Here is a 23,238-nt window from a genome sequence, read left to right as displayed (position 1 = left end):
ATCCTTGTTTAATGAAATAAACTCTTAACACATTTCTCTTTCATATACTATTTCTTTCCAAAAAGTGGTTTGGAAGCTTTTGTTTCCAAGTTTTCTTAATTTAAAAGTCTATTGAAAATAATATTTTTATCTTTCAAGATGTATATGTTCTTGTTATTGTTATCTGTTTTCAAATTAAAATTGATATTTAGATTTTTGAGTTGTGTTTATATACCAATACAAATTGAAAATTTTGGATTTTTGTGAGTGGTTTGAATAAAATTTGTGAAGATAATTTTTTGGAGTTCTTTGAATTTAGTAAAATTTAACATTTCTATTTCAAAAAAATGTTTTGTAAGTGTTCTTTTTTATATTTCTTTTTGTCATCGTGAGGTCAGGAGTTAACAGAACATGATAGTTTGAGTGGATAAAATTAAATTTTCAAATGATTAAATTATAAAATATGCTATTTAAAAGTTGGGGATTAACTAGTGAACTATGAAACTGAGAGAATCGTAGAAGTAAAAGAATCTTAAAGAAGCAATGCAAGTCAATGAAAGATTATAGAAGCTGGAAGGTGCTACTGTTAAAAAAAAAATCTTGAGCATAAATGCGATTGTGGTAGATTGATATAGGTGGAAACTTTTAGATTTCCAATTTATATACTTCCTTTCTACTAAACACCGTAGTTTAATTTGGACATAGATTTTTAAAAAAGAAAGATGTTTTCAACTTATATATAATATCAAATACTTATAATATTCATGTCACTACAAGTCTATAAGACTTTGATCTTAAACAAGTCATAACATTCATGTAACTACAAAAATGCCAAATGTACACACACAGGTTCTTCCTTCGTTTTTTTTCTTTTATGCATGAACCTTATAAATATAGTAATCAACTTAGATTCTTCTTCATTACATAAGAAAAACGACTCACTCCGAGAATTTTCTCATACAACAACCACATTCAAGTGCCAGCTTCATTGATGTCTAAGAGAAAAACATAACATGGTATCCTAGGCCAAAACATACAGAAGCATGAGGCAGATACAATAAATATAACACCCTAGCAATGTTGCAAGAAAAATTCTTGGTAACAGTGCTGACTGAGATCTATTCCTAATTGATGGCTGAAGCGATAATAACTCCCAACTAAAAAGGAGTCGACCTTAAGCTGGTTCCAGGTTTTTCATTTGTCTAAACTTTCCTGACCTGGATATTGTGAGTGGATTGGAGCCGCCAGATTGGCTGCCTGCCACTCTGAACAAGAGCTACCTGCTCCCCTTCTTTTACCATCCCTTGCTTCTGTAGATTGATAATGAGTAAAGATTACAAGAGGAACACAATTGTCGTGTAAAATGATAGTAATAACATGCTGGCAACATAAAAATTTAGGAGAATATCATGGATGAAGAGAGGAGTATAACTAATTAATGGAATTGATCTTCTGATTATCATATCAAAATTTTACTTTTAATTATAAAGCATAGATACTAGTAGGCTATACGTCATATGACAAACCATCCATTCATCTGTGACCATGATATGAGCAATTTCAAGCATTTGTTATTAGCATTCCTCAATGCTTATACTGTATATTAAGCAATAACGGTAAATGATATGCTGAAAGTGAATCTCACCTGCAGTAAGGACAGTGCACTAGTGAAAGTCTCCTCCGCACAATCTAAGAACTCCATATATATTGGACATACGCCTTGGTACGAAGCCAGTCTCTGTTGAACTTTCTTACTGCAGCCCAATCATGGAACAAATGATTAAAATTCATTAACTTGATAGAAATCATTCATAAGGTTCTTCTCAGATTTCCCTCAAAACATTAACATACCCAAAGGCAGCAACTAAGTAAATCCCAAGTTACTTATGTACTGAAAATAGGAACTTTATTATCATCAAGAGAACACTATCTACGCTTCTCCAAATGTCTTTAAAATGCATTTAACACGTTGATCTTCTACATATCTATAAAGATATGGCACTTGGGCCTAACTCAACCCCGAAAGGTAGCTCTTGAGGGGAGGATTGCCCAAAGTCCATATAAGCAGACTACCCGTCTATTACCCAACCAATTTGGGACTTTTACCCACTCTAACAATATCAATTACTGATATCAAGGTCTAACCAATAGTGTCTTAAATGCATTTACCACACTGAACAAGAGCTACGTGTTCATTCATGATTCAACTGTAAAAGCAATAACAGTGCCAGAAAGACAATAAATGGCTCCTAGAAATGGTAATGAAACCAGTTCGGCTGAAAAATTGTCTTCAAACATTAACATCAATGTTAGACCAAAAGGGTAAATACTCACTTATTTGTAAAAGCAAATATAGTGCCAGAAGGACGATAATGGCTCAGTAAGATGGCCATGAAACCAGTTCTAGTGAAGACAACAATTGAGGTTCCAAGAGTGTTGGACATCATGGTTGCATGGAAAGCGAACATCTCGCTCATATGGTTCTGCAAAACAGAGAGTTTTGGTAAGTATTAGCTCCTTCAGACAAAATAAATCAAGAAAAATATGGAGGTAAATGTATAATCTACAGATGAAAATAAAGTAGTACAGTACAAAAAGACTAAAGACCTTGAAGGCTTGGCCTAGATTTGCAGGGGGTTCACTACCAACAATAGTAGCTTCAGTCCGTAGTGATACGGTGTGCATAACTTTGACAGCTTTCAAGGGAAACCTGTAACCAAATGAATCTAACTTGTGAGAGATGCGGATAGGTTATAAAATGATTTATTGTAAGAAAATCTCAACTTCTGGACTTTGGTACCCCAAAGCTATTAGATTCACAAAATAGGATCCCAGCAGAAACACTTATTACTCATGAAAGAACCTTGACACAGTTTCCAAAACCAAGAACTCCCAAAAGAGTAACCCTAAGCTATGTTACATTGATTTCTCATTTGCATGAATTACTCGTGTCGAACAGGTGTGACATAGGTGTGGGCACACTGCAGGAAAACTTACTGCACACTTCAACACAAACCCAAATTCTATGTAATAGGCTCTAAGTTTAAAGAGATAATACCAAAAGCGCCTTGAATAGTAACTTACTTTCCATGAGCTGTTTCTCCAGAAAGCATAACAGCATCAGCACCCTCTCTAACAGCAATCGCAATATCTGATACCTCTGCTCGAGTTGGGGTGGGATGCACAATCATGCTTTCCAGCATGTTGGTGGCAACAATGACAGCTTTTCCCATACTTCGGCAGATATTGATGATTTCTTCCTGCATATTAAGATATTTTCATCAAAGGAGAAATAGAGATTACAGGGTCAAGACCTCTCACAAAATGGTAAAAACTGCATCCAGTTTTGCATCTTTGCAGTAGAATCTACAACTACAGTGTTGCCAACCTTTACCTGCAACAAAGGAACCTCCTCAATAGGCAGCTCTGCCCCAAGATCTCCTCTCGCAACCATCGCCTGAGCAAAACAGTTAAAAACCCATTAATTTTGGTTATTAGATATCTATCAAGGAATAGGGTAGAAGACGCAAGCTACGATCCAGGACAAACATGCAAGTAGTAAGGCCACTAAAAAGGGGTTAATGGGATGAGTGTTGCTGTGGGTAAACATCCAGCATACAGAAAGTATGACACTGAAGTATCCTTGGCATAGAGCCTGAATAGAGAGGCATAGAAATAGAAGATATAGCCGACCCCAATAGGTTTGGAATTGAGGTTAGTTGATTGATTGATCTTGTGGGCTTAAACTCTTAAAATCCTCTAATTCTTTAAAAGAGAGAAAAAGGAAGAATAAACTCCTAATTATTCAAGTACAATCTGTGATTACCAAATATTGCAAATAACTTCAGTGTATGCCAATTCAGCAATCAAGAAGAAAGAAAATACTACCAGCAATATATTTGATCTGCCAGCCACTGAATCTCTTCTAAACAATACAACAACAACAACAACATACCCAGAAAAGTCCCACAAGTGGGGTCTAGGAAGGGTAGAGTGCCTCTACCTCGTAGAGATAGATAGGCTGAACCAGAAAAATAAAGGCCTAGAGAATTACCCCATCTGATGCAGTAATTATTGACTGCAAATTTGGTATGGAGTCTGCGCTCTCAATTTTCACAATAACATGAATATCTGCACCACAACCTGTCATATCAAAAAGAAAAAGGCTAGTCCAAAAGTGTTGAAACAAAAATGGATAAGCACTCATTGGCACTTTCAGTGCTCACTAAAAGGAAAGTGGATTTACTCTTCAAATAATTCTTCAGTTCATGGACCACGGCTGCATCTTTGACGAAGGAAACAGCATAAAAGTCAATGTCATTGTCCACTCCAAACTTGATATCATCCCAGTCCTTTTCTGTTGCACAATGTGGATCACTGTATCAGTAAGGCAAGCACTCTTCTGACAGAGTAACTGTCTGATGCTTTCATATGCAGATAAGACCTGAATTTATAGAAAAAAGGAAGTAGTCTGACCAGTAATAGAGGGAAGTGTGGCACTTTTGCCTCGAACATTTAGATGTCTCCTTGACTTAAGCTCCCCTCCATCTATAACTTCACACTTCACAGATTCTTCTGTCTTGGATTTCACCTGTAAAGACATCATGCCACCTATAGCATAAAAAAAATAACAATTAGCTAAACTCTGAAAGAGTTTCAGGTATATCTACCAAGAAAAATAGACACAAGCAGAACAACAAAGTATTGCTTTAGTCATGGCTGTTATATGGTACCTTACCTTCCCCTCAAAGTATTATCACCCACCAATTCACCAGTAATAAAGCTCAAAACATGGTGTCTAGCTTTTAGTAATTAGGTCTCTCAATGGTTTAATAATTTTGAGCATGTTAGTACAGACACTTATACGAGATGTCTATTGCATGTGCAAGAAGGAGATGGGCCATGACACTAGAAGGTAGATATTAAATATCAGCAAAGATAGGCCATCCAGAGATCCAGAATGATAAATGCCTAATAGTTTCAAATCAATTAGGAAATGTCTCATGAGCACAAAATCCAAGAAAGGCATTCCCCTACATTGGACAACACAAGGAATCAGTTAAAATTGTGCAAATCTTTTTAAAAGCAACAGCAAAAAAAAAATCTGGACTACAACTAGGCGAGAAGGATGCCTCTTTTTTTTCTGGTTTTGTGAAAATGAGATGGATGTCCCTTGATGAGATATCACTGCTTCACATAATGCAATGTCACAGCAAAGACTTATCCCGAGGGTAGTCACCGCAAGGCCTCATATCGCCATGCTGACTCAAGCTCTGGACCTTTAAGGCAATATTTGATAATAGAGAGGCTTTGATTTTACTATTAGTTCACGTTTGAAGTCTTATGAAACACAATTTGTCCCTGCACCCCTCTGATTTATGGAGATGTACAAGCATAAGAATCGGAATGAAATGACAACAAGATAACCTGCAGGGAACTTAATCCCTACTGACAGGTGTACAATATTCCATGCTGAGTCAAAAAGAGGAAGTTCAAGCAGTCAATTTCAATGCCTTCCAATGGCAAATCGATATAAGATGTTATCAGACAAAACTAGTTAAAAGACAGAAAAGAAACCACTTAACGTACCATCAACAAGAAGCATGTCTCCTACTTCAACATCATTTACAAAGTCATCATAGTTGACACTGACACAGTCAGCTGTGCCAACCCCTCTCTGAATTGTGAAGGTGAATTCCTGTCCGGGTTTCAATGTGATTGGCTGGGGCAAGTCACCACTTCTAACCTCAGGACCCTGTTAGCACCAAAACAACAAAGCAATAAGTGGCTAAAAATGAAAGCTGGCCAAAAAGAAAGATCACATCCAGCTAAATAATTATCAGGTGATAACGAGAGGTGAAAGTTATATTTGGTTATACATATCACGTAAGAGCAATGTCACTAATAAGCAATGAACAAACAATTGATCAACAGTGATACAGGTATTATCTGAAGTTGTATATGAGTTGAAACCTGAAGGGGAACAATGTTTGCTTTCTTCCTAGTCCTAACTTGAAAGCAATAAGAGGCTACAAAACAAGAACTGACCAGAAAGAAAGATCACATCCAGCTAAATAGTTATCAGGTGATAATGAGAGGTGAAAGTTATCATTGATAATACATATTACATGAGAGCAATTTCAGTAATATGCACTGATCTAACAATTGATTAACAGTGATACAGGAATTATCTGAAGTTGTATATAAGTTGAAGGGGAAATTGTTTGCTTTCTTCCTAGTCCTACATTGAAAGGGATGAATACAGACACAATAAAGCATGAGGTGTTCAAAATAAACTGGAAAACCAAATAGGACCAAAGATTGAATCAAACTTGACAAAAACATGTAGTTTGATCTGGTACAGTTTGGTTTTAATTTATTTAAAAAGAAAAAAAAAGGAAACAGATAATATAATACGTAATTTGATCTGGTTTTTAATGTAAGGAAAAAATGAGAGCCTAAACCAAATCAAACCGACAATATATATACTGCGTGTGTGTGAATGTTGTAAAAATATGAGGCAATATTTTTGCCCTTCTCATTCTTATGCAGTTTTCAACTACTTTTACCAAACGAATATCACTTCTTCATGATGTTTTAGAATTAAATGCAGGGTTAAATTGGATAGCTTGCCCCTCTTTAATCCAACATGGCTCCTGTAAATGACCCTTGAAACATGTAGTAAGGATGCTTCTATCTTTTTCTCCCAATGGCATTTTTATCTAATGTGAGTTTTAGCAGAGCCGTCATTTTTGTTAATGATTCAATTGATCCTAACTGCAGTCTTCACTGTTGTTTCTTTCTTATGCATGAGATATGCAGAGATGTGAATCTTCTCAGACTGAAGTCTTTTGGAGCCATTTGCTTCCCTTCATAGTTGTGGATGTGGCTAGCTTTAGAAATGATAGCTTTGATATTTAAACATTCAACAAAGGACAAGTAAACTGGTTTGTAGAATTTTTCAAGTGACAGGAACGAACGGAAAAAGATCAAAGAAAAAGAGTACCTAAATACATTGTAACCAACAAAGCTGTTTTATGCTAGGATTGATTTGGTTTATAGACTAGAAACACAGATATAGTTGATTCAATGGGAAAAAAAACAATTCACAATGAACCAAAAACACCCCCAAGGTAAAAAAAAACTATACTCCCATGATTGTCATTTAATAGCTTTGTAGAAGAGAAACATAATACACAAAATAGTTCAATAAAAAAGAAACTAATTCTCATTTTAACAAATTTCCCAGTCCATCCTAGATTTAATCAATTCAGATTTTTTGGCCAATGTAGTAATTGTCATTCGCACAACACCACGTGTTGTTTAATAGGAAATATCAATTCTGTTTTGAACAAATACCTCAACATTCATATTCTTATAAGGCTAAATCAATGTGGCACCAATTGATCACACTACTTATCTACTCCTAAAATAAGGAGTGTTCTGATTGACTGTGCGTGACATCTTTAAAACGTTGTATATTTGCCACAGCTACCACAACTGATGAAGGATTACCAAAGAAGGTCTCATTTGCGGTCATACAGTGGTAGATCAGTTTAACAGAACCGATTGCATATGATTTAAAAGTTCAACCCATAGTTCAACACTTTCCCTACCTGATGTTAGAATCAAATGTGGTGGAAAACTGATTTCTATATAAAAACAATTTCCTCTTTGCTACCAACAAACTAGTGCCCACATAAAAATGAAGAAAAAATTTACCTTTGTGTCAAGCATGATGGCAATGACGTTGTCCTTAGACTGGGCATTATACTCCTTAACCAAATCAATGACTTTCTGATGGGATGCATGGTCTCCATGAGACATATTCATCCGAGCAACATTCATTCCAGCTTCAGCCAGCTTCCATATCATTTCCCTTGTGTTTGTAGAGGGACCAATTGTGCATACTATCTTAGTTTTACGTCTTACTGTAGGTTTAGACCACATGCCCACTGAAGTGTCACCAAGTTGCTGAATTGCCTGAAGATACTGCTCTTTCTCCTCACTCTGTAACATTAACTATCATAATCAATATGCCTTCATTTGGCTATAGAGTGAAAAAAAATCCATACATGTGCATTTATAACACTTCCTCTGTTTCAATTTGTTTATCTTACTTTCCTTTTTTACTGTTTCAAAAAGAATGTCTACTTCCTTTTTTGGCCACTATGTAATTCTAACTTTCCACATAGCTTAAAACCACATCTACATATAACAAGATTCAAAAGTCTTCTGTTAAAACGGAATGAGTAGTAATAATTTGCAAACTCACATAGCTCAAAAAAGTCTCAATTTTTGAAGTGGCAATTGACAAATCCAGTTTACTAGGAAACGAGCCATCTATATTTGCTACAACTTACATTTTTAAAAACTCGTAATCCACCATATTGACGGAAACCAAAAAACAGTATAGCAAACAGCTAACTAAAACTGTTGTAACAGGCTTTTTCCCAACTAGAGGTGCGGAAGCACAGTAAGCATAGCAGGACTCAGAAAGGATAAAAACAAACCAACTGTGAGATGATTAGCAGGAAAGAAAAGTGAACTTCAACCTTTGGAACATCTTCAGGAGAAACAGGGAGAACTTGAGGCTCGGCCCGCGTAGATCTCCTAGCAATGATCTGCGGCATATTGACACGAATAGCTCTACAACTATTGCTCCGTTCATTCCGACCTAACACTTTTGAGGCAAAGCTAGGAGGCTTAAGCTTCTCAATTTGACTCTGCAGAGATCCATGGTTAGGGCTGGAGAATGAAGTTTGAATCGAACGAGTAGCCACCACTTGAGCCATTTTCCGGTAATGAACGGAGAATTATAGAGCGAGAGAAATGTGTTAGGGAATGGGGAGAGATAAAAGAGTATACAAGGCGAAAGCTAAGAGTGTTGGGACTTTGAAGAAATCGCCGCTATGGTTGGCGGAGATGTCAAAGAAAAAGCCTCGTGTGTATCGAAGCAGGAGGTTTGTTCAACTGTTGCGTTTTAAGGGAAAATAAAGGAACGTTAGTCTTTATCTTGAAGTTACTATTCGTTTAGCGATTTCCCAACAAAATTGGATTAAAGCGACGTCGTTCTTTTGTCTGACGTGTCCTGATTTCTGATACATCACGTGATCTTAAACTTCAACTTCATCTTTTTTTCTGCGTTAAAAATGTCTATTTAAAATTCAAAAATACTTGTGTCTGTTCCATATTACTCCATCAATTTTATTTGTTTATTTTGATTTGACATGAAAATTTAAAAAAAATTAATAAGTTTGTGATTTTAAACTATAGAAATATAGTAGTATATATCAAAATATATTTAATCATGTAATCTAAATATATCATGTAAAAAATTAAAATTAAAAAATTATCAAAAAAAGTTCTCTTTTACACAAACTAAAAAAAAAGTGGAAAGAATAGTTACTTATCATATTTCTCATTTTGCACGCCCCCACAAAATTATTAAAAAAATATTAGTTTATAAAGTTCTCCCTATCCTTCTTCATAAACAAGACTCGCTAATGTTATTGATAATTGAATGATCATAACATTAGTAATCACTTATTTAAATTAATCTTCAAATTTATCATGTATATGCTATGTGATTAGTATTATTATTTTCAAAAATAAAAATAAAGTCGATTAAGTCCTTTCCCTCTAGGCTAAACCTTAAAGCCATGTCTTCTTCTTCAGAGCTCCAATTTACACGTGGTGTAACTTCATGTGAGATAATAATGTTGTGTCTTTTGATGTCCTCGTCTTTTCTTGATCCAGATAATTTTCAGAAATGTTGAGTTGAAATCAAAAAAATATATATTACAGGATCTAAAATAGTTATTCGTAGGGGTTCCCTATATTTCAATCCTTTATCAGACGTGTTCGTCTTTAAGCAACATGGGAAAATATTCATGAATTAACATGTCGTATATAGAGTTCTTATACTCCTTTGAGGTGCTAAGACAGGCCTTTGAGGTTTTCCTTTAAGGCTACACACTTGGAGTAGTCCACTATTAATACGCTAGAGAAGGGTGGGTAGACAGATACCACGTATACCCTTTTATATGTGCTTTAAAGGGATAAATCAAAGTATCAGAAGTAGACAAGTTTTGATCTCATCTGAATTTAAATTAGGTGTCGATTGTTCTGATAAACTCATTTTGATCTATTTCACGGTTCTATGAGTGTCGACTTACTGACGCTTAAGGCATGCACGTGGCCATCTCCCATAGGCTAGACCCTTAGGCTCTTTTCATGTTATTCTCGATGAACTTTGTGAGCACTCTTGCAAATTTTTCATATGGTTGTTTCCTCACAATATTCCACGTGTCGGATTATGATTGGCTCACTTATTAGGTTTAGGTTATTGCATATTTAAAATTGCTTTTGAACATTTCTTGACTAAATATCCTTCTCATGTTGCATTGTTAGAAACCTTAAGATGAAAAATCTTATTCGAGGCAAAAACATAGGTTGAGGAAAAGAGAGCAACAAGTGCATTTGGCTTCCTTGAGAATTTTGCTTATTTTAGTGTAGCTCCCAATCAAAAACTTATTCTTCTCGAGTTCTCTTGCGCTACGTTCTTCTGTGTTTAGTGCATTCTTTTATTTGATAACTCAAAAATAATTAGTTATTAAAGGAAAAATTACCTGTGGGAATTAATATGAGATCCGTTTTGTCACGATCCAAAAATCGAGGTCATGATGGCACACATCTCAAAACTCAATCTGATGTGTAACCCTAAAAATAAAACTCATACAAAACTCTCAAAGGGGAAAGTGATGCCACAATTTAAATAAAAAGAAAAACAATAAAAAAATTTATCCCAAAACCTGATGTCATAAGTATAAAGAGCATCTAATACAAGGTTCGAATCTGAAGATACAACATAAGTCTCTGAATTATCCAAAAGATTGAAAAAAATAAAGATAGACTAGTGACGATCCGAATTTTGAGACCTCACCACTAATCTGAGAATACACAATCCGCTAGAATATCAACTGTCACGTGAGGTACCCCGACTAGTATCTGCATCAAAAAGGGATACATAAGTAGAGGTGAGTACAATTCATATGTATTTAGTAGATTTTAGTTGACTGAGTATAAAAAATTAATCAAACCTATGAAATAAACTAAGGAACGCTTCCACCTGCATACAGAAAAGTCCCACTTCAGCATCGATGCCGCCAGTTTATATATATATAGTGGCGCGAGTAAAGTAAATCTGTAATAACAGCTCATAATCATAATTAATCAGTTAATTCAAGCAGCACAGATATCAATGCAATGCAATGCAATATGATAATGCAATGATGTGGTGGTACGGTGGAATCAAGACTGTCGCACAGCCTGTCGTATATACCTGCCGAGCTGTGCTACCAAGCAGGACCCATGGGGGTCTCGCAGACCATATACCTCAATCACAATATCTCATTATCCTTGCCACATCCTCGTGGTCAAGGGATCACAATGCATCCATTACCCTATCGGAAAACTACTTCGGTCAGGGACTCAAGATACAAAGGTTGGGATCACAATGCATCCACTACCTTGCCGGAAAACTATCTCGGTCAGGGACTCAAGATACAAAGGTTTAAACGTGTTTCATTTTCTTTCTCAAAAAGAATTTCCATATTTCTCAACTTCCCGTGTTTCATGATATGATGAATGAGGATGAATGCATCAAAACACACATGGCATAGAAGTAATATTCAACTCATATGTGGTACAAGGTTCAAAGTTCTCAAAACTTAACCTACACATGATATTCACCCTCAATAAATAGTAATAGGGAGGAAATACTTTCATTTAAATATTCACCCATTTCTCAATGATATTTCAATACTCAAGCATGCTCAAAACCCCCAACTCAACCCTTCAGGCGGGCATCATAAGTTAAATAATATACTCAAGCCTCTCTCTTAGGCAAATCATGAATCACATGCTCTCAAAACAAATAAGGCCCCCACACGGGCTATGTAATACAAATAAACCCCCACACGATAACACATTAATAAATAAGCCCCCACACGGCATCACAATATATATATAACATTCTCAACTCATACCAAAACCCCATTTTGAAGTCTATAACATATGAATGATTAATTACCCCATCTCAGTCTCAAAGAAGGATAGCCAGACCTACCTCAATTGCTGAAACTGCACTCGAACACCTCCACTGAACAAGCAAATCTCAAATTCAATGTCCGGACTGACAACCCACTATCAACAATTAAACATACACATCACAAGGAGTCCAATGACACCCATATTGATAGGTTTCGGAACTGGGGGTAAAATGATCCAAAAATTAATTATTTCCGAAAAAGGTCAAATTTGGAAATATATTGGACAATCACATTCTACTTGTAATAAGGAACTCATGGTTGAAAAAACCCATAAAAATAGAGCTCAAAACGAGTTAGAAATCATCATTTTCCTTAAATTCGAATTAGGAAAGAAACAAAAAAATTTGGGGTTTGAAACTAAACTTTAGGGGTTAAAATCATCAAAAACTTAATGAAAAGGAAAGGTTTTAGGTCAAAAATCACTTACCCAACACTTTGCCTTAAAAATCTCTTCTCAAATCACCTCAAGAAGTTCAAGAACTCAAACAAATGATGAAAAATATTGAAATGGGAAAAAAGAGCAATTTTCTGCCCAAAAAGTTACTGTTCACGCGTGTTACTGTTCACGCGTGTTTTGTACATATTTTCGAAAATCACCCTCAAGGTCATTACACGTTTAAGCTAAAGTGATTCTATTTCTGCTCGTGAAATGATGTCTTCTTTGTTTTCTTTCCCTTCCCCCTCTCCTTTTCTTTTTATACCAAAAAGCATATTTCCGTGGATTCTTGATATGCCTTCTATTATATTTTACCCAATTCAATACATGATTTTAATATTGGGAACAATAATTTTGATCAAACAAATAAAAGATTGAAATATCCACATATCTGCCATTATATTATAAGAGTCTATTAGGATCGATTTATTTTAAGTGTTTTTAATTCAAAATATGCAACTCAATTTTTTGATATCTATCGTCTATGGGTTACTAATTTATTTTTCTTAGTTGAAGAATAAAATAGGTAAGGTATAATTTAAATTTTATTTAGGGCTCCTAGATCTACATATTAAATAAATTTACACGAGATATCGAAAACTAGAAATCAATTCGACAAAGTAAATGAACTAAATTTATTATGAGTTACCATGAGTGAAACTAAAAAGCCACAGTTGCCTCGTCACTTTTTAAAGCATTTTTAAAGTGTTTAAGTAAATTAAAAAGTGCTTATAAACACTCAATTTTAAGTTAAAATGATAAATATAAATCAAAAGTCAAAAGCCTATCCAAATAAGCTCTAAGTCCTAAATCCCATTTTGAATGCAATGAACAACAAAATAGAATAACCACTTAATTATTAAAAATCGTTATATTTCAGGCATAATTTGATATATCAATCAAATAATTTAAGTGAATTTTGATTTTCTAATTCTTAATAAATTTATTTTAATTCTATATTTTTTTAATAGATCTTCATTTTTATAAATAAAAGATTAAGAAAGATCATTTCTTCCCTTTAATTCGTAAGTGAGCTTTTATATAATTTGTAAGATCATTTTGCTTTCACAATTTTTTTTGGCTTAAAACTAATGACATGTTAGCAGCCAAGTAGTGGTCATCCACTTATCCACTTAATATTATCTCCAATTTATTCACTGCTCGATTTGCAGATTGTCGGTTTGATGAAACAATTTTCCCGCCATTAGGGGGAGAGAAAAAGGAACCCGAAAAAGAAAAAGAAATTGCGTGGAAAGTTTCATCACTATCACATTTTGATCCACGCACCCGCACATGTGAGCAGGAGGTCCAGAAGATCATCCACTTACAGAAAATAGCAAATCAAATGTCAGATGCATTTACTGATTTGAAACGGATAACTAAGTCACATATCCCTGCAGTGAATGTACCTATCCGAATTGATGTCCCAAAAGGACCATCTACAAGTATCATAGCTTCTGAATCCCAAACACGCCAGAAGCGTGGTAGACCGTTGGGTTCAAAGGATAAAAATCCTAGAAAAAGAAGCGTAAGAAATAATAAAGATGATACTACACACGAACTTTCTGAAGAAGGTCAAGGTTTGAGTAATTCTGATATTCCAGAAGAAATCAGTGAACCCGAGACTCAAGTGAATGAAGAACTTTCAATAAGTTCTACCGGTGATGAGATAAATTTAGATCGATCAAAAATTACGGTGGATAATGTTTTTGCATATAATGTTGCAATTAACCTCATGCAAGATAGTGAGAGTCTTGAACCTAAATCCGTCGAAGATTGTCGACGTAGATGTGATTGGCCAGAATGGCAAAAGGCAATTCAATCAGAATTAGACTCACTTGCTAAACGTGAGTTTTTTGGACCTGTAGTCCAAACCCCTGAAGGTGTAAAACCAGTTGGTTATAAATGGGTTTTTGTTAGAAAACGAAATGAGAGAAATGAAATTGTAAAATATAAGGCACGCCTTGTTGCACAAGGATTCTCTCAAAGACCCGGAGTCAACTATGAAGAAACATATTCACCGGTTATGGATGGAATAACATTTCGATATCTCATCAGTTTAGCTGTACATAAAAATCTTGAAATACACCTAATGGATGTGGTTACAGCTTACCTTTATGGTTCACTTGATAATGAAATTTACATGAAAATTCCAGAAGGATTAAAATTGCCTGAAGTATGTAAAAAGTCTCGGGAAGTATACTCAATAAAACTCCAAAAATTATTATATGGTCTGAAACAATCAGGGCGTATGTGGTATAATCGCCTAAGTGAGTACTTAATAAATGAAGGTTATATTAATGATGTTATTTGTCCATGTATTTTTATTAAGAAAACGGAATCAGAGTTTGTTATACTCGCCGTTTATGTTGATGACATAAATCTCATTGGAACCCCTGAAGAGGTCCAAAAGGCAATTGAATATCTAAAGAAAGAATTTGAAATGAAAGACCTTGGAAAGACAAAACTTTGTCTAGGTCTGCAAATTGAACATTTAGCAGACGGAGTTTTTGTCCATCAATCTGCCTACATTGAGAAAATCTTAAAAAGATTTTACATGGACAAAGCACATCCATTAAGTACTCCAATGGTTGTTCGATCACTTGAAGTGGAAAAAGATCAATTTCGACCTCCAGATGAGGATGAAGAAATTCTTGGTCCTGAAGTACCATATCTCAGTGCTATTGGTGCACTTATGTATCTTGCTAACGCAACTAGACCTGACATAACATTTTCTGTTAATTTGCTAGCAATGTATAGTTCATCCCCAACGCGAAGGCATTGGAACGGTATCAAACATATTTTGCGATACCTAAAGGGTACTATTGATATGGGTTTGTTTTATACTAACAAAGGTTGCGCAAACCTCATTGGTTATGCAGATGCAGGTTATTTATCAGACCCACATAAAGCTCGATCTCAGACAGACTATCTATTTACACACGGAGGAACTGCTATATCATGACGATCTACAAAACAGTCCATTGTTGCTACTTCTTCAAATCATGCTGAAATAATAGCAATTCATGAAGCAAGTAGAGAATGTGTGTGGTTGAGATCGATGATACAGTTCATCAAAGAAAGATGTGGTCTGGAAAATAATGTTAAAATACCCACAATTATATTCGAAGACAATGCCGCGTGCATAGCTCAATTGAAAGGTGGCTTCATAAAAGGAGACAGAACGAAACACATTTCACCAAAATTATTCTTCACACATGATCTTCAGAAGAATGGTGAAATTGATGTACAACAAGTTCGTTCAAGTGATAATCTTGGAGATTTATTCACAAAGGCATTACCAACATCAACTTTTGAGAAGCTAAGGCATAAGGTTGGAATGCGCCGTCTCCAAAATATCAAATGAAGCTTTCATCAGGGGGAGTAAATATGCGCTGCACTCTTTTTTCCTTAACCAAGGTTTTGTACCACTGGGTTTTCCTGGTAAGGTTTTTAATGAGGCAGCATTCAAGGCGTATTACCAGTTATGTGTACTCTTTTTTCTTCGCTAGATTTTTTTTCCCAATGGGCTTTTACTAGTAAGGTTTCAACGAGGCTCAACATCTATGGATATTGAAAATAACTATGTCTATTATTTCTTGTAATTTTTTTTTTTTTACACGTGGACATTCAAGGGGAAGTATTATGTAAATGGATGTCTCTTTAGTGGAGTTTTTTCTACGTGGGCCCCACCTTAAGTGGGCAAGTTGCCCACTAGTTATCTTTTCTTCTTTTTAGCTTGTTCTCCTATCTATAAATGCCAATCTTTGGCTTTGAGAATGGACATACGGAGATACTACATATTTCTCTCCTGTTTTCCCTTCTTCCTTATTTTCTAATTATAAAATATTGTTGTGTTAGTTATATTTTATAACAGACTTTAATTATTTTCAAATTTCTCACAAAAACATTTTTCACACACTCTTCAGAATAGAGACACTATATCCGGTCTGCTCATCCCAAAATTTCGACCACAACATAACACCGCCATACTTGCGTGATTTCTTAATCACCGGAAGAATTTCCGCCGTCAACACATCCACCGGAATGAACCCACTTCCGACAGCCTGCGGTGCAGCCGGAAGCCCCAAAAATATCCATCGCGCATTCACCGACGTCGTCCACCGGATCCAAGAGTTTTTCAGATTATCCGTATTATTAGGAGTGAACTGGCACGGAGGATTATTGTAAAATTGAATCCAAACATTGTCAAAAAGCTCTGTATCCAAGGCAGTACCGAGTAATCTATCAGGAAATGGACATTGTGGAGCTGCTGTTAGGTACACTTTTCTTCCACGCTTGCTATAATTTTTCAAGTATTTAGCTAGATCTTTGTAGTGAAGAGACGATCCAAGCTCAATATCAAAGTCAATTCCATCGAGAATAGCATTTCCCAAAGGCCTAAAAGACGAACGCCCGCCTATGTTGGAGAAGAGGAATATTGCACCAAAGCAAAAGAAGAGAAGAAGAAGAAAATGAAAGCAGAAGAAGAGAAGAAGAAGAACATGAACACTGCAGAGCAAAGAGAAAGGAAGAAAAAGAGATAAGGACGAGCATAGAAGAAGCTGAAGAGTTTAAGACTCTTCAGCACACACACGTGGAGACTTCTCCTCCACATAACATTATATATATATATATATATATATAATATACCACAAGCAAATTTAAAATGTACATTTAATATATTTATGCCCATATAGTTATGGGCATATAGAATAGAATTTTGTACAGATTTTCAGCCCATATCTTCTTGTCTCCATTGTATAAGTTCTATATAAACTAAATGTATATGACATAAATAGATACACAGAAAATTTATCTCAGTTCTTCTCTCTTTAATTCCTACATGGTATCAGAGCATTTCTAAGCTCAATTCAGATCTGTGTTTGTACCATCATCATCATCATCACTTTCAAAATCTACATCATCATCATCTTCAAATCCCTGTTGAAACAAAATGCCTGAAGCAGCTCAAGATAAGTCAGGAAGTGGAGAGAAAGGAACCACGTATGAAAGCAGCCATCCTTACCACCTAAACAATTCCGACTCACCTGGTATGACTTTGGTCAACAATGTTTTCGACGGAAGAGGATATCCAGGTTGGAGGAGATCCATCCTCCTATCCTTATCAGCCAAGAAGAAACTTGGTTTCATCAATGGAACCTGCAGGGCTCCAGAACTGGAATCTGCAGATTTTGAACAATGGAGTTGTGTTAACGACATGATCATATGTTGGATATCAAATGCACTATCTAAAGATATTGCAGATAGTGTAATGAGTTCCAAAACTGCTAAGGAACTTTGGGACAGTCTGGAGCAGAGGTTTGGGAAGTCAAGTGGTGCCAAAATCTACCACCTGCAGAAGGAATTAACAAGTCTAATACAAGGGAATAGTGACATTGCAGGTTACTTCACCAAATTTAAGAGACTATGGGATGAATTGGATGGGATAAATGTAATTGTTTGTTGCTCATGTAAGTGCACTTGTGATGGGAAAGCAAAATTAACAAAATCACTAGAAGATCAAAGGTTGATTCAGTTCCTAATGGGACTAAATGATATATATGCTCAGGCAAGAGGAAATATACTTATGATGAATCCCTTACCTGGAATGGATGTTGCATATTCATTGCTTTTGCAGGATGAGAGTCAAAGGGAAGTGTATGCAAACACAAACTACATCTCTGATTCTGGATCATTTCTGGCAGCAAGTCAAGCAAAACAACAGGACAACAAACTGATTGCTGAGTTTGCAGCATTCATGGCCAGTGGACAAGGAAGAAATATACAGAGATTCAAACATCAAGCAGTAACAGGAACAAACACATACCAGAGGTATAGCAATCCAGGTCAAAATCAGAAACATGATAAGTCACAGAACAGATTTAAGGGTAAGAAGAAATATGATCCAAACCTGTCATGCACTCATTGTGGAAAAACAGGGCATGTGCATGATAGTTGCTACAGACTGCATGGATTTCCTGCAGATTTTGAGTTCACCAACTCCAGAAACTATCACTCTCAGATTAAAGCAAATGCAACCCTGACTCAGCAAGCAGATGAAGACATTGCCAGGACAGATCCTGGAATCAGTGATAAAAATTTTGAGGAACAGTTCAGCAAGCAGCAGATTGCAGAAATGATACAAATATACAAGCAAAGCAAATTGACACAGACAGGAATCAATGCAAATGCAGTAGCTGGTACTATCTTTAAATACTCAAATTCCATACACACTAATCTTAAGCAAGATACTTGGATAATTGATTCAGGAGCTTCAGAACACCTGTGTTTTGACCCCAATTCCTTCTTGTTTCTAGAACCCCTGACTGTGCCTTTGAACATTAATTTACCTAATTCTTTCAAGGTAAGTGTGACCCATATAGGAAGCATCTCTATTTTGCCAGGACAGGTCATAACTGATGTGCTGTTTGTGCCAGATTTTAAGTATAATTTACTTTCAATTCACAAGTTCTGTGTTCAGTTTCAGTGTGATGTCCTATTCACTGCTACTGGATGTTTCTTGCAGGACCTTTCAGTGAGGAGTCCTCAAGTTTTTGGTGAAGTTAGAGAAGGACTCTATTTATTGGATTCCAACACTGACAAGTCTAGAAATAGTTTCAATGATGTATCTCCAGATCCCATCCCACAATCATTTTCAGTTTTTAATTCAGTACATGTTAATGCCACTCCTAGTATAAAACTTTGGCATGTAAGGTTGGGACATCTTCCATTTTCAGCAATGAAACATTTAAGTTTTCTTTCATGTGAATCCACTTCTGATTTTGTTTGTGACATATGTCCTAGAGCTAGGCAAACTAAACAACCCTTTCCTACTAGCAACATCAAATCCACACATATTTTTGATCTCATTCATATAGACATTTGGGGACCCTACAAGTGTAGTACTTACAATGGTTTCAGGTTTTTTCTCACCATAGTAGATGACTACAGTAGAGGGACATGGACATTCTTACTAAGCACTAAAAGTAATGCTTTTCCTGTACTAAAAAGCTTCCTATCCATGGTAGAGAGACAATTCAATCTCAGGGTTAAAATGATCAGATCTGACAATGCTTTAGAATTGGGGAAAGGGACACAGGAATCAGCATTTCTTGCTTCTCAAGGAATCTTACATCATTTATCCTGTGTTGCCACACCTCAACAAAATGGAACTGTTGAGAGAAAACATAGACACCTCTTAGAAATTGCAAGAGGGTTAATGTTTCAGTCAAAATTGCCAATGATCTACTGGGGAGAATCTGTCCTAACAGCTACTCATATCATTAATAGACTACCATCTAGTGTTCTAAAAGGACAAACACCTTATGCAGTACTTCTTAGACAAGAACCTACCTATGCCCATTTGAGAAATTTTGGATGTTTATGTTATGCTTCTACCCTGGGACAAGGGAGAAACAAGTTTGATGAAAGGGCTACTGCTTGTGTCCTACTGGGATACCCTTTACAGCACAAGGGGTATAAACTGTTATCTCTTGATACAAGGAAAGTGTTTGTATCCAGAGATGTCAGATTTCATGAATCACATTTTCCTTTTAGCTCATCTAAAAGCTCCCACACACCTATTTTTCTGCACTACCCTTCTTCCTCAGATCATGATCTTAATACTTCTTCCTACAGGACCCAATCCGAATCCACACTTCCTCAACAAACATCTCCACCTGCATCACCAGACACTCCTGCCCCTGCTCCTGTCACAGAACTACCAAGAAGATCTAGCAGGATGTCTCATGAACCTGGCTACCTAAAAGATTACATTTGCAATAGTGTCATATTCACTGATCCATGGACAACCTGTTTTGATCACCCTCACAAGCCAAAAGGATATGCTTTCTCCTCCTTATCCCTCCACAATCAAAAACTCATCCACTCTCTCTCTACCATCACTGAGCCTACCTGCTATAACCAGGCTTCCCAACATTCAGCATGGAAAGAGGCTATGAACTCCGAACTTCAGGCCTTGGCAACAAATCACACCTGGGATGTTGTCTTGCTGCCTAAAGGAAAGAAAGCTTTACCTTGCAAATGGGTATACAAGATAAAGCATCTCTCAGATGGAAGGATTGAACGACTAAAGGCCAGACTAGTAGTGAGGGGGGATATACAAAGGGAAGGTATAGACTATGGCGAGACTTTTTCACCTGTTGTGAAGATGACCACTATCCGGTGCCTGCTTACCATTGCAGCTAAAAAGAAGTGGTCTGTTTCACAATTGGATGTCAACAATGCATTCTTGCATGGTGACCTCCAAGAAGAGGTTTTTATGAAGTTCCCAGCAGGACTGACACCTCCTAGTCCTAACCATGTCTGTCTTCTGAAGAAATCCCTATATGGTTTAAAGCAGGCTTCCCGGCAGTGGTATGCTCGACTTGCAGGAGCTTTAGCCTTCAAAGGCTATTCTTCCTCTTTAAACGATTACTCCCTATTTTTCAAACACAATGGGACACTTACTTCTATCTTAGCAGTATATGTCGACGATATTCTCCTTACTGGAAATGATTTGTATGAACTCGACAATATCAAATGCTTTCTCAACACAGAGTTCAAAGTCAAAAACCTAGGGCAAATTCATCATTTTCTTGGCATGGAAATTTTGAGAGAAGATCAAGGTTTTATTGTAATCAACGCCAGTTTACCATGTACCTTCTTCATGAATTCGATGTCTCTCATCTGCCTTCAGTCACTTCTCCGCTGGATCCCTCCTTCAAGCTTCGAGCAGACGACAGTCCTCGCTTGGATAATCCCACTCCTTATCGCCGCTTGGTTGGAAAGTTGAACTATTTGACCAACACTCGCCCAGATCTATGCTTTGCTGTTCTTGCTCTGAGTCAATACATGCAACGACCCTGTTTATCCCATTTCTCGGCTGCCTTACGCGTTTTACGCTACCTGACCACAGATCCAGCTCAAGGCATCCTACTTTCTTCCGATCCATCATTTTCCTTACTGGCTTTTTGCGATGCGGACTGGGCCTCCTGTAAAGATTCATGCAAATCGGTCAGTGGTTTTTTTATTACCCTCGGAGGAGCTCCAATCTCTTGGAAATCAAAGAAACAAATCTCGATCTCCTTGTCCTCCGCAGAAGCAGAATACAGGTCCATGCGTCGTGTTACTACTGAACTTACTTGGTTAGTTCGCCTTCTTGAAGATCTTTCTGCTCCAATTTCCCTTCCAATTCCGCTACACTCAGACAGTCAAGCAGCCCTCCATATAGCTCGAAACCCGGTCTTCCATGAGCGCACCAAACATGTTGAGCTCGATTGTCATTTTGTGCGCCAACAGTTTCACTCTGGTTTGATTTCGCTATCATTTGTTCCTTCCAAAGACCAACTCGCCGATCTCTTCACTAAACCCCTTTCTGGGGTTTCTCATCGGGCGATCCTGCGCAAGTTGAAGGTGCTCACACTCCCCTCCAACTTGAGGGGGATGTTGGAGAAGAGGAATATTGCACCAAAGCAAAAGAAGAGAAGAAGAAGAAAATGAAAGCAGAAGAAGAGAAGAAGAAGAACATGAACACTGCAGAGCAAAGAGAAAGGAAGAAAAAGAGATAAGGACGAGCATAGAAGAAGCTGAAGAGTTTAAGACTCTTAAGCACACACACGTGGAGACTTCTCCTCCACATAACATTATATATATATATAATATACCACAAGCAAATTTAAAATGTACATTTAATATATTTATGCCCATATAGTTATGGGCATATAGAATAGAATTTTGTACAGATTTTCAGCCCATATCTTCTTGTCTCCATTGTATAAGTTCTATATAAACTAAATGTATATGACATAAATAGATACACAGAAAATTTATCTCAGTTCTTCTCTCTTTAATTCCTACAGCCTAAGAAATTGTTCCATAGATAACGTGCAACGTCCTTGGCGTCTTTTTTTGAAGCTAATGAGTAATTTCCAATGCCACCGCCAATGGACAACATTACTTTGACGCCTAATTTTTGGCAGTGTTTGATTTCTGGGCCGACGATTGTGCAGCCTTTGACGGCGGGGTTGCAGTGACCGGCGAGATTGATTTCTGGGGTTTGGCCGTTACCGAATTTGTTAAGAAAGGCTAAGTTGACATAGGCATATCTTCCCGAATTACAAGTGTCGTTTAAAGTTGCTTCGTTGCCGTTTTGGCCCCAGTAAATGGCTATGCCACTAGCAATTGAGTTGTGCACGATGGCTAAGAATAAAACAGAGGAAAGGAGGAGATTGATGGTCATTTTTGATAGAATATTGGGATTTGGGGTTATGGTGGAGATTAAAAGCGATTGCTTTTTATAGGGTTTGGAAGGGAAAAAAAAGGATATTTTCTTTCTATAAAATAGTGCCACTCTCTTGCATTATGGGGATTCTTTGAATATTTTCAAATTTCAACCAAAGACAGATGGGAATATGGAAGGAAGAAGTCAATCATCAAAGGATATTTTTGGTCATGTCATCTTCAAACTTTACATCGGACTTTCTACACTCTTGCAGAGAAAAATAGGGGTAAGGTTTGTTACATCGCGTCTACAAATCCTACTAATAAAATTATACTGAATATGTTATTATTGTCATCTCTGAGATAACCACTTCTCTCCGTGCATATTTGTCTATTTTCCCCCCTTCTTTTAAAGTAATTTAGAGGCAACAAAATGGGGGCTAGCGAAGATTGAAAAGTGAAATATGGATTTTTCATGGTAAAATT

The 23,238-nt window shown here is 36.5% G+C and overlaps 2 protein-coding genes and 1 long non-coding RNA gene across 3 annotated transcripts; all 3 read right to left on the bottom strand.

The window, feature by feature from the left end:
* Positions 1-873: 873 nt before the first annotated feature.
* On the bottom strand, positions 874-8,984 carry LOC129894399 (plastidial pyruvate kinase 2). The gene is made up of 12 exons (XM_055970078.1): positions 8,535-8,984; positions 7,702-7,989; positions 5,569-5,734; positions 4,456-4,590; positions 4,226-4,336; positions 4,034-4,122; positions 3,374-3,436; positions 3,064-3,239; positions 2,587-2,689; positions 2,314-2,462; positions 1,625-1,733; positions 874-1,289 (listed from the first exon to the last, which is right to left on the bottom strand). Exons 1-12 carry the CDS (start codon positions 8,772-8,774, stop codon positions 1,182-1,184), a joined length of 1,737 nt encoding a protein of 578 aa, XP_055826053.1. The 5' UTR covers positions 8,775-8,984; the 3' UTR covers positions 874-1,181.
* Positions 8,985-16,411: 7,427 nt separating this feature from the next.
* Positions 16,412-23,152, bottom strand: LOC129896905 (hevamine-A-like). The gene is made up of 2 exons (XM_055972896.1): positions 22,393-23,152; positions 16,412-16,948 (listed from the first exon to the last, which is right to left on the bottom strand). Exons 1-2 carry the CDS (start codon positions 22,769-22,771, stop codon positions 16,443-16,445), a joined length of 885 nt encoding a protein of 294 aa, XP_055828871.1. The 5' UTR covers positions 22,772-23,152; the 3' UTR covers positions 16,412-16,442.
* LOC129896906 (uncharacterized) lies at positions 17,471-18,303 on the bottom strand. The gene is made up of 3 exons (XR_008768069.1): positions 18,135-18,303; positions 17,580-17,714; positions 17,471-17,489 (listed from the first exon to the last, which is right to left on the bottom strand). It is a non-coding gene; the product is annotated as an uncharacterized LOC129896906 (long non-coding RNA).
* Positions 23,153-23,238: the final 86 nt, after the last annotated feature.

Source organism: Solanum dulcamara, chromosome 7, assembly GCF_947179165.1.
Source record: "Solanum dulcamara chromosome 7, daSolDulc1.2, whole genome shotgun sequence".
NCBI lineage: Eukaryota > Viridiplantae > Streptophyta > Magnoliopsida > Solanales > Solanaceae > Solanum > Solanum dulcamara.
The sequence above is the reverse complement of the archived record's forward strand: the minus strand, read 5'-3'. Positions and strand labels throughout refer to the sequence as shown.

Bases quoted from the DNA above. Each gene is read 5' to 3' on its own strand.
- LOC129896905 (XM_055972896.1), bottom strand. From the start codon at position 22,771: ATGACCATCAATCTCCTCCTTTCCTCTGTTTTATTCTTAGCCATCGTG. The intron at 16,949-22,392 runs GCTGTAGGAATT...TCTCCAACATAG, and splicing joins TCTATGGAACAATTTCTTAG to GCGGGCGTTCGTCTTTTAGG.
- LOC129894399 (XM_055970078.1), bottom strand. From the start codon at position 8,774: ATGGCTCAAGTGGTGGCTACTCGTTCGATTCAAACTTCATTCTCCAGC. The intron at 4,337-4,455 runs GTCAGACTACTT...ATTGTGCAACAG, and splicing joins CACACTTCCCTCTATTACTG to AAAAGGACTGGGATGATATC. The intron at 2,690-3,063 runs GTAAGTTACTAT...ATTTGGTTACAG, and splicing joins GGAGAAACAGCTCATGGAAA to GTTTCCCTTGAAAGCTGTCA.